At 53.7% G+C, this 13,635-nt stretch overlaps 2 protein-coding genes across 2 annotated transcripts in view; both read left to right on the forward strand.

The window, feature by feature from the left end:
- The first annotated feature begins 1,003 nt into the window (after nt 1–1,003).
- FAM32A (family with sequence similarity 32 member A) lies at nt 1,004–7,317 on the forward strand. Its single transcript, XM_045492395.1, has 4 exons — nt 1,004–1,127; nt 1,250–1,391; nt 5,797–5,850; nt 6,161–7,317. Exons 1-4 carry the CDS (start codon nt 1,054–1,056, stop codon nt 6,227–6,229), a joined length of 339 nt encoding a protein of 112 aa, XP_045348351.1. The 5' UTR covers nt 1,004–1,053; the 3' UTR covers nt 6,230–7,317.
- A 2,065-nt stretch (nt 7,318–9,382) lies between these two features.
- The window catches only part of AP1M1 (adaptor related protein complex 1 subunit mu 1), a 29,384-nt gene continuing 25,131 nt past the window's right edge, over nt 9,383–13,635 (forward strand). The window contains exon 1 of the mRNA XM_045492394.1: nt 9,383–9,555. Within this exon, the coding sequence (XP_045348350.1) occupies nt 9,514–9,555 (42 nt within the window). The 5' untranslated portion in view covers nt 9,383–9,513. The remainder of the gene's footprint in view (nt 9,556–13,635) is intronic.

The following is a 13,635-nucleotide window of genomic DNA, read 5'->3' on the forward strand; positions in this document are numbered from 1 at the left end:
GGGGAGAACGATGGGGGGAGGGGGATTAACTGGGAAGGAGAAGAAAGGACTTTGTAGGAATGGAGTGTTCTAGATCTTGATTGTGGAGGTGATTACATAGGCGTGTAAATGTGATGATATTCATCAAAGAGCACAATTAAAATGAGTGCATTTTACTGATTATAAGTGATACCTCAATAGAATACATTTTATTTGTTTTTATTTATTTATTTATTTATTTATTTATTTATTTATTTATTTATTTTTAAAGTCGGCTCCACGCCTAAAGTGGGGCTTGAAATCACCATCCTAGGATTAAGAGTTGCATACTAGGGGCGCCTGGGTGGCTCAGTCAGTGAAGCATCTGACTCTTGATTTTGGCTCAGGTCACCATCTGGGGGTTGGTGGGATCAAACCTCGCTATCAGCACAGAGCCTGCTTGGGATTCTCTTTCTCTCTCTCTCTTCTGTGTCCCTTCCCCAATCATCTTCACACGTGCACTCTCTCTCAAAATAAATAAATAAACTTAAAAAAAAAAAAAAGTCGCATGCTCCACCGACTGAGCCAGGAGCCCCAAAAGACTACATTTAATGTTTTCTTTTTTCAAATGCCATTGACATGTATTTCACAGAATGCTACCATCGCCCAAAAACTGAAAAACTAGTAAGTACTGATTAGGTTTCCAAAACCAGGTTATCTATTAAACTTTCAAAATACAGCAATAAAAGGGAACAGAACCCCAAGTGCACGCAAAACAATCAAGAGACCACTGTATTTTAGGAAACGGGGTTCCATCAAACCGGCTTCGCAGATCAAGGAGGCCCCAGGCCGGAAAAACCGGAATTGGGCTTGAAAGCCGGAAGTGTGGCAGAAGACCGGATGCAAAGGATGAGGTCGCTCCAGACCCTCCCGGCCCCACCCACAACTGAAAAGTGTGGCCCAGCTCTAGACGCCGAGAGCGCACGCGCACCTCCTAGCTCAGCCAATCAAGACGAAGTGAGGCGGGCGTTCGGGAGGAAATAGCGTTCTCAAACAGGAAATGTGGCAGTTTACCTACGGAATCGAGACGGTGTCATGGCGGCCTACGAGCAGGTTCAAAAGGGGCCCCTGAAACTGAAAGGCGTCGCAGAGCTCGGCGTCACCAAGCGGTGAGTGTCCAAGAGTACCGCGAAAGGTTGTCTTCTGTCCCCTTAACCGTCTTCTAGAGTTCCAGAGCTCTTGCCCCGCGATCCGCCCTTACCTCCTCTCCCCCGCGCTTCTCCCCTCCCAGGAAAAAGAAAAAGAAGGACAAAGACAAAGCGAAACTCCTGGAAGCGATGGGAACGAGCAAAAAGAACGAGGAGGAGAAGCGGCGTGGCCTGGACAAGCGAACCCCGGCCCAGGCAGCCTTCGAGAAGATGCAAGAGAAGCGGGTAAGGCGGATGGGGAAGCTGGGGATGCCCCGCGCAACGGGTCTGGGTCTCCCGAGGTGGATGCAGAGACAGGGCCTGACGACTCGAAATTGGGGTCAGCCCGGGACGCTCGAAGGGGTGGCGAGCGGTCAGAGAGGCGTTAATTCTGGGAAGAAGATGCTACGTGGAGGAGGAAGAGTCCGCGCTGGGGGAGCTCCGGGGACGGGAAGCACCTCTGGCCAGAGTGGATGGCAGAGGAGAAAGCTAGAGCTGGCGTTGAAAGGAGGCCAGAGCTGGGGACCGAATTTGGATTCCAGCGCAGCTTTTCATTTGTCTAGTGACACTGGGCTAATAACTCATTTTCTCTCTGCCTCAGTTCACTTATCTGGAGGGGTCAGGATAGTGCTGTCGCCTAAAAGGTGTGGGAACTTTAAACGAAGTCGTGCAGGTAAAGCATTTGGCACTTGGTTTGTCCCAAGTCAGTATTCAGCTGACGTTAGCTGTTGATATTAAATGGTCATGCCTCCTGCTCTAAATTTCCAGGAAGTCTGTTACTTTGATGACTTTGTTTGTCAGGTTATTTTTTTTTTTTTAATTCTTTTATATATTTTTAAAAAGTTTATTTATTTTGAGGGGCGCCTGGTGGCTCAGTCGGTTAAGCGTCCGACTTCAGCTCAGGTCATGATCTTGCAGTTTGTGAGTTCCAGCCCCACCTCGGGCTCTGTGTTGACAGCTCCGAGCCTGGAGCCTGCTTCCGGTTCTGTGTCTCCCCTTCTCTCTCTCTGCCCCTCTCCTGCTCGTGCTCTGTCTCGCTCTGTTTCTCAGTAATAAATGAACATTAAAAAAAAAAAACACCTTATTTATTTTGAGAGAGAGAGAAGGGGGAGAGCAGAGAAAGGGCAAGAGAGCGAAAATTCCAAGCAGGCTCTGCACTGTCAGCACAGAGCCCGATGCGAGGCCCAAACTCAAGAATTGTGAGATTGTGACTTGAGCTGAAACCAAGAGCCAGAAGCTCAACCCACTGAGCCACCCAGGCACTGCAGTAAATCACTTAGCTTAATAGTAAACACAGTAAATTTGGACAGTAGGGGGTAGGAGATGTTAGCAGAGGATAAATAAGCTCAGCCTGGTATCTAGGGGAAGGGAATAATCAGTCTAGGTTGGTGGTTCTCAATGGGGTGCCATTTTGTATCCCACCTCCACCCTTAAGACATTTGGCAATGTTCGAAGACATTTTCGTTTGATAAAACTTGGTGTGTTGGCAGGGGTGGGGGTAGCGCCACTGGCATCTAGTGGGATGAGGCCAGTGATGCTGGTCAGTGTCCTACAGTGACCAAGATAGAACCCCCTGCAACAAAAAAAGTGATCTGGCTCCAAATATCAAGTGTCCATGCTGAGAAACCCTAACCCTGGTCTGGGGTGTTTGGTCCAGTAACATCAGGAAGAGTGAACTCATTACTCTCAGGCCTAATTGAGTCATAAAAAAAAAAAAAAGTGGTGAGACACACTGGCTTTGGCAAGACCAACCTGGGTTCCATTGTGTCTCTACCGCTTCTTGGTGGTGGTGTAGCTCTGGGCAGGTCGGTTAACCTCCCACACCTCATTTTCTTCATCTGTAAAGTGGGGCTGAAGTCCTTACCTAACGGGTTTGTGGTGAGGGTTTAACAAGCGAATGCACTTAATTTCCTTCCCTGAGGTTATAGTCACAGGTTAGGCTGGGGTGTTACTCCTCTTGGGAGAGGGGTAGCCATCAGGCTATATATATATATATATACGCACGCCCCAGAGTTGGACAGTAATACTGAAAGCCATAGAAGTTACCACGTTTGGGATGGATTTTGGAGCGAGAACAGCAGGATTAATTGATGGATTGGGTGTGGGCTAGGAAAGAACGAGGGATGACCACGATTTTTGGTAGGAGTTGCTGGGTAAGTGAAAGTGCTATTTACCACAGTAAGGACAGAAGGCTCTAAAGCAACTTTCTTTCTTCCCCTTTTTTTTTTTTTTTAAATTTTTTTTAATGTTTATTTCTGAGAGAGACAGAGACAGAATGCAAGTGGGTTAGGGCAGAGAGAGAGGGAGACACAGAATCCGAAGCAGGCTCCAGGCTCTGAGCTGTCAGCATAGAGCCTGACGCGGGGCTTGGATTCACAAGCGGTGAGATCATGACCTGAGCCGAAGTCGGACGCTCAACCGACAGAGCCACCCAGGCGCCTCTAAAGCAGCATTCTAAAGCGGGGCAACAAGACCTTGGTTTTAGAGAGGTTATGTTTGAGGGCCTGTTAGAAATTCAAATGGAGAATTCTCACGGACAGTGTGATACCTGAATCTGCAGTTTGGAGGAGAGGTCTGGGCCTCCCCTGAACGTTCTGGAATTGCTGTGAGGAGATCCTCTGACTGGATGAGATCCTCCGAGGAGAGACAGTGACAGAGAAGAGGTCTAGAATCTGAAGTTGTAAAGGATCCCTCAGGAGAAGGAGGAAAACCGGGAGAGGGTGTCCTTAGGAGCTGAGTGGAGAAAGTGTCTTAAGGAGAAAGTGATCAACAGTGTCACTTGCTGCCAAGAGGTCTTGTAGGGTGACTACCGAGAGCCCGAAGTCGGTGGCATTTGGAATGTGGAGGAAGAGAGGCTGATGAGAGGGGATCCAAGGGAGGGTAGGGAAAGGCAAAGGTGGAGACGATGCAGAAATAACTCTTGGAAGATCTAGCAAGAGGACCAGAGAAACAAGCACATAGCTGGAAGGTGGTGGAAGGTCAAGGGGGCATTTTTGGTGCTGGTGTTAAAAACCGGAAGTGCTGCCGTGGCTCTGGTTTGAACCAGGGGAGAGAAGGGAGAAGGTGTGGGCGGAGGCAGGTGGAGGGGGGAAACGCAGAATCCCTTGTGGGCGAGTGTCCCATGGAGCACAGCGGGCATGAAGGCTGGACAGCTCTTAGAAGGAGGGCCCCCGGGGCCGAGTCCCAGCCTGGAGGGGTAGGGCTTGGCATCTTCAGCCCCATCACCCATTGTGCATGCTGCTCCCCCTTTCCTCTGGGAAGTGGGGGTGGTGACAGCCCACAAGGCACCCTGTGAACTTGGTGCATGGAGTGGGGAGAGGGAAGGCGGAGCCCCGCCGAGCACCTGGCGCTGATGTCAGTTGCCCACGTCAGCGCGGCCTCTCGTGAGGAGGCACAGCCCTCACGTGGGCTCACACGGTAAGAAGAGGCAGGGAAGGAAAGGGAGGGGCAGCTAGGTGGTGGGTGACTCGGCTCGGCTGGGGCTGGAGGCCCAGCGGGACCGGAACAGCCAAGATAGCTAGCCTCACCATCATGTGTCTGGCGCCTCCTTGCTCCTCCCTCCACGCGTGTCGTCTCATCTTCCGGGTCCTTTCTTTCCAGTAAGGTCATCAGACTTCCTGCGTGGTGGTTGACTTCCAAGAACGCAAAGCAAAGGTGGCCGGCTCTTACAGCTTTGGCCTAGCACTGGGACTGCGTTCTGTTAAGTAAACTGAGTCACAGGGCCAGCCCAGAGTCATGGTGACGGAGAACTGCACTAGGGCACCACGACCAGGCAGCACGGTTCACAGGGGAACTACCAGAGTCGGCCACAGTCACCCGGTCAGTGCGTGTAGAGCCAGGTGCGGCCCCGGGTGTGTCTGGCCGTGCATCGCATGCTCTAGTCTCTTCCTAGGTAGCATCGGGGATTGGGAAGGGAGGTGGGGCACGATACGTATTCTGCAATCCTGATTGTCAAGGTGCTCTGGATCTTGTAGCCCCCCTGGCACTCTGTCACCAGCATCTGTTCCCTTGAGCTCCTATTACGTGTTGGGCTCTTTATCTTCCCCATTTTTCTTTTTTTTAAGTTTATTTTTTTTTATTTTTGAGAGAGAGGGTGTGCACGCGCAAGCAGGGGAGGGGCAGAGAGAGAGAGGGAGAGAGAATCTCAAGCTGGCTCCAAGTGACAGCTCGGAACCCCACCTGAGGCTCCCTCTCATGAGCTGTGAGATCGTGACCTGAGCCAGAATCGAGAGTTGGACGCTCAGCCGACTGAGCCCCCCAGGTGCCCCTACGCTTCTCATTTTTCATCCTTCTTCAAACCCCATCCGAGACTTTCTTTTCCTGCCAAATGGGAATGCCTGCAAGTGACTGCCCTTGCCCAGGGTTGCAGGAAGCACACCTACAGCTCCCAGCAGAGTCGACTCGAGTCAGTGCCAGTACATTGCTTGACACTGACTGAAGGGCAGCTGACCTGGGTTCCTGGTGGGATATGCTGTGGCCGGGCATCCCTGTTGGACCAGCCTGAGGAGAGGTGAGGGAGGGGCAAGATGTACGCCCGAGACCTCCAGCCATTCCAGAGCCAAGCTGGCGGGGGCTTCTGTCTTCCGCCCCACGCAGGCTTGGGCTGTGTCAAGTGTATGAACTCAAACCTCCGTGTCTCTCCTCTCTCCAGCAAATGGAAAGGATCCTGAAGAAAGCATCCAAAACCCACAAGCAGAGAGTGGAGGTAAGTCACGTGCCCAGGGGGAAAGACCCCAGGCTCTGTGGGGTCCCGGCTGGGCCCAGAGGTTAGGAGCCTGGCAGAGGGAGCCATTGGAGTGTTGGGCCGGGGTGGGGGGGGGGGGGTTGCCTAACAGAAGCGACGCCTCCCCGGGTCATGTAAGGATGAGGCCAGGGTTCAGGGCCGGGTGGCTTTGAGGGGAGGGGGCTCAGCAAGGAGAGGCAGGATGTGGAAAAGCAGGAGTGGGCAGTGTCTCGCAACCCTGGTGCCCTGCCCGAGACTCTGCTGATGTGGGTTTTCTCCTCGGCTTTCCCAGGATTTCAACAGACACCTGGACACCCTCACGGAGCACTATGACATTCCCAAAGTCAGCTGGACCAAGTAGCCTCCCCACCCAGGGTATGGAGTGGCACCAAGGGGAAATGGAAGGCGAAATCGGGGCTCTGTTTGGTGCCTTCGGTGTTTTCTAAGAACATTCTTTTACACACACCCTTGTGTCTTCTGCTGAGACAAGTGCTTTCCAAAGCAGTGTGTCCTCTTTCTGGAACTCAATTAAAGTAAGACTGTCCTTTGACTCTATTTTGGTTTCTCGGTAGAAGATCAAATTTTTTTAGTTCGGACTAGAGATTTTTAAAAGTTTATCCAGAGATTGAGGTTATTTCCGTGTGTCACAGAAAAGGGTCTTTGCCCCCAAACTGCCTCTAACTCTGACAGTCAGCCAGCCATCTTTTCTTGGATGAAACGGACTCCAGGGGATCAGGAGGTAATGCTAACACAGCCGGCAGCTTACAGACCCCGTGGGGCCCTACGTGAGCTGTCCTTCTGAGCTTCCTCCTGCTTGGGGCTTGTACTGTTTCTTCCAGAGCCTAGGGAAGCCACTTGTACTTTCTTGGCCTTCAGATGCCTCCTCAGCCCCCTGGTGTGTAAGACCACACAGCCTGGAAATAGAGCCACTGCCAAAGGCAAGGATGAAATGTACGCTTTGTCCCTGTCTGAGCTCCTGGCGGACTTACAGCCTCTGCCCCTAGTGCCCCCATTCCAGACGAGTTTAGAGGGTGTGGCCCTGGCAGACATCACTAATCAAACACAGCATTCTTTGTAATGGAACCCGGACACTGCCTGCCTCACTGCCCTCAACCCTAGGCTCTAAGCAGCCCCTGTGTTTATTCAGAGTGGCACATAACTTGTAGCCTGCTTGGCATTTCTGGCCTAAGGACATCTCAGGGGTGGCAGGACTTGGGCAGAGCCCTGGCACAGACAGTACAATACAGTCAAAGGGGAGGACCCACGTCCTGGTGCTGGAGAGCCGTGATCTCTTTTGAGGACCTACGTGTTCCTACCTGATGAGGATCAAACTGCATATACTATTGGGAGGAAGTCTCTGTTGACATAGGAGGTGAAAGAATAACAAAATCGTGTTGGGTTTGGGGCTGTCATATGGTGAAGAGAATAAAGCAAAAAATAGTTATTAAATAGAAGTCTGAGTGTCTTAATTATAAGCGGTTTGACTCTCACTAGAAATGCTGCTTTTGGGATTTATTGCACATAAAGAATGTGCATGCTGCAAAATGACCATTCACCCTCGCTTTGGAAAAAAGTAGATGACCTGTTTTTTTCACCTGTGGTATATAGCCCCCCACCCCCCCGAGAGGTAATAGACTCGTTAGCAGTGGCTCTTTTGGGTAGGTTCCCCCATTGCCTCGCAGAAAGGCACTTTGAGGCCTTTTCCATCCCTGAGCCAGCAGTTGGGGTTTGTGAGCATGATGTGCTGTGAAAAGCACGTGTCAGGATGGTGGAATATAGATATTCCACCTCCCTGCCTACCCAGTCTAAAGCTGAATGACCTCGAATGGCAGGATTTCTCTTCTGTGGATTGACTGCTCGTTTGGACGGTTCTGTGCCATGTGGTGTGGTTCACTTGTGTAGCTACGTTGACTTGCCTGGGGCCAGAAAGTCCAAGGTGGCATCTCATCCTCCAGAACCTTTCTCTGTGTTGTTTATTCCTTTGGCCAACACAAGTCACATTGCCAAACCCAATCTGGGAGAGAACTCTGGGCATGGACACCAGGAGATGTGGTTTATTGGGGCCATCACTGCTAGTCTAGCAGTTTCTCAAGCTCTTCTGGATGTTAGACTCTCCCGGAGCATTAAGAACCACTGATGCTGGCTGGGGTGGTTCAGTCACTGAGAATTTTCAGAGCTCCTCAGACGATCCTAATGGGCAGGAAAGTCTGAGAAACCTTGACCTACCACAATGGGTATGATCTTTTTTGAGATGGTGCAGAGGTCAAATCTGGCTTACACATTAAATGTAAATACCAAGGATGAAATTCAGATATGACCTGAATTCCCCCACGTATGGAAAAAGGAGGTTACGCGTAACTTAGGTGTAGGGTGTGTTTACCGTGATGGTACTCTTTGTACCTGAGGGTTTGTTTTTTCAGAAGGCTTTTGTCCAGTCTGTTCCTCCCTGTCCCCCACAATACTGATTTTAAACATCTAAACAAAATGCCCTAGAGCAAGCCTGAAAGGAAATGCTCCATGATAAGACGGGTCACCTCTCCTGGGTGATTTTTCTTTTTGTCTTTCTTTTTGGGTGCAGTATGAGGCTAGGGTGTTTTACGAGACAATTGTCAAAAACCCTGTCCTGGCCATTTTGTGCAAGAATGCTTCCAGCCCAGGATTTACGTAGTAGTCATTAAATATTCCAGTTTTCTCCTCTGGATTTTCTTGCACTTTATCCTAAGCAGAGGATATGTTGGCAAAAGCCATCTTTCAAAACTCCAAAGGAGATAGGAGGGAAGATTAAAAATCAGGCAGGCAGCCTGAGTAAATGGTTCTGATACTGCAGGGTTGGGATTCCCAGAGCAAGTGATGGATGGTTCCGTAGGACAAAATGCAGGCATTTTGCCACAGCCTGAGTGTTCATAAAAGTGATGAGATACTCGATTGATTAATCAGGGGTCACAGTTTGCATCACCCACTGCGGTCACTAACTACAGAAATGAAATAGGTGCTTTTCGCCTAGGTTCGGTGGGGCGTGGTTTTCAGATCATTCCAGGCAATAAACAAGCTCTGATGAGTGTTGACACTGACAGGTGACAGGTCGTGACCCTTGGTAAGACTTGATTGCCATTCAGAGTTTGACCTCTTTTCAAGGTAACAACCGCCTTACCCTCCCCCTATAAAGCATATTACAGTTGGTAACTGTATTTGTTTCCTAGACTCCCCCACCAGGCTAGGAGTTTCATGGGGCTGGGCCCCAGGTGGGGTTCCACCGACGGTATGTCACCTAACTTGGCCCACGAAGGCGGGGCGGGGTTTCCAGCTGCCCTGGCTTGTCTCCCAGCCTGGCAGCCAGAGAGGGCTTCGTTTCAATCAGCCCCGCCTGGCGCCGCCCAGGCCCGCCCCTCTGGGCCTTACTTCCGGGATGCTTGAGGCCGGAGCGGGAAATAAGGGCACATCGGACGTACCGCGCCTGCGCCTACCCGCCTCGCGCCTGCGCCTTCCTGGCAGCCCCTCCCCGGCCGGACATAACGGTTCGCGCGCGGCTTCCCGGGCCGGAAGTGGAGGCGAACTGTCGCGGGGCACGCCCGGCCTTGCTCAACGCCCGGCAGTCCCCGCCGTCGCCGCCGCCCTCGGCAGTTGCCGAGGCTTCCCGCAGCCGTCATGTCCGCCAGCGCCGTCTACGTGCTGGACCTAAAGGGCAAGGTACAGATGGCTCCGCACCCTCCCCGTTGCCAGGCAACCGGCGGGGCCTCGCCCCTGGGTGGGGGGGGTGAGACCCATCCTGTTGCTTGGTAACCGGCCAATGGGACCCACCCTAGTCTTAGGCAGGGAGGCCTGTAGACCTCACCTGAGGCCCCCACCCTGTTGCTAGGGTACCAGGCGGGGGCTTCGATCCACGAGCCCCGCCCTGTTGCTAGGTAACGCAGCTGCACTGACCCCCCCCCCCCCCCCACCATGGGCCGGGTTCTCAAGCCTCCGTGGGGGCATCCGGGAACCCGAGGCGGCGGGGAGGGCGGCCCGCATCAGGCTTCGAAGCCAGGACTGGCTCTCAGGTGCCGTGCGACCCTTGGCCCAAGGTGGTGAGGCGTGTCGGGGACAGTGTGCCCTCGGGCCAGCCCTGCCCCCTGTTTATCCTTCGACTTTTCTTTGCCAGTCCCTGTAAAAATTTCTTAACGTTCAGTGTGACACCGAGTTACCAGGGTTGAGTGAAGTGGGTGATGGGAGGGCCATTTCACAGAGGGAGAAACTGAGGCACACAGGTGTGCAACTTGCCCCAGGTCACACCAGTTACAGAGTGGCAGGTCTAGGAGTCGGCTGGTATTTGGGGAGCACCTGCCAAGTGCCATACAGGGTGTTTAGGCTCGGGCTGCTTTTGGTGAGCAAAATCGGAGTTGTCCTTGTCCTTCTGGAGCTCACAGTCTGGTGGGAGAAAGGGACACTGATCTCACAAAGTACAAATCAATGTTGGGTGCAGTGATGAAGCAGTGAGGATGTAATAGGACACTGTGCCGGGCTGGGGGTCAGGGAGGGCTTCCGGGAAGGAGGGACAAATCTGGCTGAGACCTGAAGGAAGAGGTGGGCAATTTAATTAGGACCCAGGTGCCATTCCCAGGGGAATCTGGGAAAACCTCTTAGAGGAGGGATCTCCAAGCCTTTCACAGTGGGCTGCTGCTTTTTCCCCCCGTCCGTCTGGTCTGGAAGGCAAGTGAGTATTGGCCTCTTGTATCTGGGAGTTACAAGAACAGTACAATGTTAACCAAGCCCCGCGTGGATCACCGAGAGAGAGAGAGAGGGGTGGGTGTCAGGCCTTGGTGGGGCAGGCAGGAGTTAGCTCAGAAGCCGTGGGGAGTGAAGAGGTGAAGTGGCTATCCCTTCCTGCTCCCCTCCCAGAGTCCCAGGCTCTAGAACTTTCCAGGAGTCCCTTGAGTGGGTTGCCTGCCCTGGATGCCACCCAAAGTCAACAGCTAGTGAGGCCCGGTGCTGGGCTCCCTTCCTCAGGCCTCAGGCAAGGGATCAGTCACAGGGCACACCAGGGGCTGGGTGGGTGCAGCGTTCCCAGAGCCCTTGTGGCATGTGTTCTTGCTCCCGTTCTGGCCACTGGGTCCCCAGAGTTCCCAGAGGCTGCCTTATCTCAGATCACTAATTCAGCAAACATTTCCCGAGCACCTAGCATGCCACCAAGCCCAGTGCTGCCTATCTTACCATGACTGTGGAGTTGGGGCTGAGTTCAAAACCCACCTCTGCTGCTCAGCTGTGTAACCCCAGGCAAAGTAACTTCTCTCTGTGCCTTGTTTCCATCATTGCTCACCCGAGGCTTTTATGGTGTTGTTGTGCGAGCTCTCTGAGCAGACGCTTAAGACAGGCTCAGCACCCCCCTTGGCCCACAGTCCTGCTTAACCCCATCGAGGGCCTTGAGGTGGGGAGACACATGGAAGCTGATGGATCCAGGTGGTCAGATCTAGGTAGCTGCAAGGGCATGGACAAGGCCCTAGGTAATAGGGTTGCCAACCTCGATTTTGGCTGCAGAAGTAGTTACAGAAGGCCACCTGGAGGAGGGAGGTGCCATAGGACCAGGTGACAGTCAGCTGGACAAGGAGTCACCGCAGTAGGCCTGAAGAGTCGGGGGCAGCCTGCTGGGGCTGGCGGGCCAGCAGCCCTGGGGAATGCTGGGGGCTGGAGGATGGCACCGGTGTGGCCGTGGGTGGTCGAGGATGTCCAGATGGGCGTGAGGAGCAGAGGGGACTGCTCTGATCCCAGGAAGGAGGAGCCACTGGAGGAGATTGAAGCCTCGGAGGAGCGTGATCAGACCTGCCTTTTGGGAAGCTCCCAGGGCAGCCGCGGGCTTGCCTCCCGCTCTCAGCAGCCATCGTGCCATTTGTTACTCCATGCCCTTGGACCTCAGGTCTTGAAAGGACCTTTTGTGCGGACCGTTTTTAGCAAAAAGTAAGGTAAGGCACATTAGGAAACTCACGACAACACGTCTGTCTGCCAGCCGCCCGGAACCTCTGAGCGCAAGGAAACCAGCATGGCCACATTTGGCTGCTAGAAGGCCGTCCGTGGACGCTTCTTGGCCCTTATCTTTCTTGTTTCTCTGCAGTTTCTGACATCACAACCACACTCCTTAGCGGGCGTCCATTGGCCTCTGAGTTGCCGCTCTCTCTCGTTTTGCCCATTTCTGTCGAGTCTCCTGGCCCCTCCCCTTGGATGTCGGCCCCTCCTGCTCGGGCCTGGGCGGCCCCCTGACACTGCCCCTCTCTTCGGGTCTGCTTTGATTCTCGCCAATGTGCCAGTTACTCGATGTGTGCCGCATCCCAGAGGACTGCTCTAGAGATGCATTGTTCTCTGGGACACCTCGGAGGTCCTACAGCTGCCACAAACCTGGCCTTTGCCCTGAACTCTCTCCCCAGACCTGCTCTCTCTCACCTGCTCTCTCTCCACCGCAGACCTGCTCCCTCCCCCCTCATTGAGCGACACCGCCATCCATGCGACTGTCCTCATTGGAGACCCGGGCATTATCCTGGCCTCCGTCCTCTCCTCACCTTCGTGTTCACTCCACGGACATTTCCTGAGCACCCACTGGGGTCAGGCTCTGTTGTGGGCTCTGGGACACAGCCGTGAATGAGATGGAAGTGGTCACTGTTCTCAGGGAGTGTTAGACTCTGGTGGAAGAGACAGACCATAAAGGAGGATAGGGGTTATAGTGCAGCAGTGTAGTGGGCAGTGAAGGAAAAGTGTACAGGTTATGACCTTTCAGGCAGGGCAAGCAGGGAAGACTTCTTGGAGGAGGTGCCATCTTTGGTGAGGCTTGAGGAATTAGAAGAGGCCCAGGGATCCTGGACAGAGAGAACTGCAAGCACAAAGGCCTCGAGGCAGGAGTAGATGTGGACGGCTCAGAGAGCAGCTGGGGGACCAGGATGGCCGGAATGGAGTGAGCTGGGGTGGGGGCAGAGGGGTGAGATGGACAGAGCAGCCGTGGGGATAGAGGTTTGTCACCTCAGCATTGCCTGTCTCCCTTCAACCTGTCCTCTGCTCTCTCACCTGGGGCCTGCAGCCCAGGCTCCAAGACCGTCCTCACGCCCCCCCGACCAGTGCTCCAAGGTCTCCCCCTGGACTGCACCCCTGTTCTGTCCCGCGGCTTCAGCCACCGCCGTCCCTCTGCCTGTGTAGCACCTGTCCCTTCAGGCCTCAGTGTGAAGGTCACACCCTCGGGAGGCTTTCAGCTTCTCCTAAGTCGGCGTCCCAGTTCAGAGACCCTGTTTGTTTTGGTCACCTCTGGTCCCCGGGCCCAGCATGGTGTGCGGCAGAGGGGCCCGCGGTGTGTGCTGGGTGGGTGAGTGGACCTCTCCAGAGCCCTGGACATGAAGGCAAGCAAAGCAGATGCTTCCTCTTTCCTTGGAGCACTAGGGGTCTTGAGGCTCCCTGCCAGCAGCAGTCCCCAAAGTCATATACCTGAGAAGGAAGGTGGGGCCTTGGGAAGCCCAGGAAAGCAGTGTTAGGGAGCAGAAGGGGCTGTGCGGGGGGTGAGAACTGGTTAGGATCTGGACTCAGCTTTGCTGGCTGTGACCTCAGGCGGCTGGTGCCAGAGTTCTAGGCATCACTGGGCATCTCTATAAAAATAGTGGCCCCACCTCGTGGCCGGTCAGTATAGATTCTGGGCAAGGAGCACAGGAGAGGGGACTTGGGAGTCCCTCAGTCCGGGCCTGGCTCTCCCACTGGGTGCCTAAGAGGCCCTAAGCGGCCTTGTGAACCTCAGCAGGAAGAGGGCACGGACCACGAAAGAGA

Source organism: Leopardus geoffroyi, chromosome A2, assembly GCF_018350155.1.
Source record: "Leopardus geoffroyi isolate Oge1 chromosome A2, O.geoffroyi_Oge1_pat1.0, whole genome shotgun sequence".
Classification (NCBI taxonomy): domain Eukaryota; kingdom Metazoa; phylum Chordata; class Mammalia; order Carnivora; family Felidae; genus Leopardus; species Leopardus geoffroyi.

Coding starts and splice junctions, on each gene's coding strand:
- FAM32A (XM_045492395.1), top strand. CDS start 1,054: ATGGCGGCCTACGAGCAGGTTCAAAAGGGGCCCCTGAAACTGAAAGGC. Junction 1,128..1,249: donor GAGCTCGGCGTCACCAAGCG/GTGAGTGTCCAA, acceptor CTCCCCTCCCAG/GAAAAAGAAAAAGAAGGACA. Junction 5,851..6,160: donor CCCACAAGCAGAGAGTGGAG/GTAAGTCACGTG, acceptor CGGCTTTCCCAG/GATTTCAACAGACACCTGGA.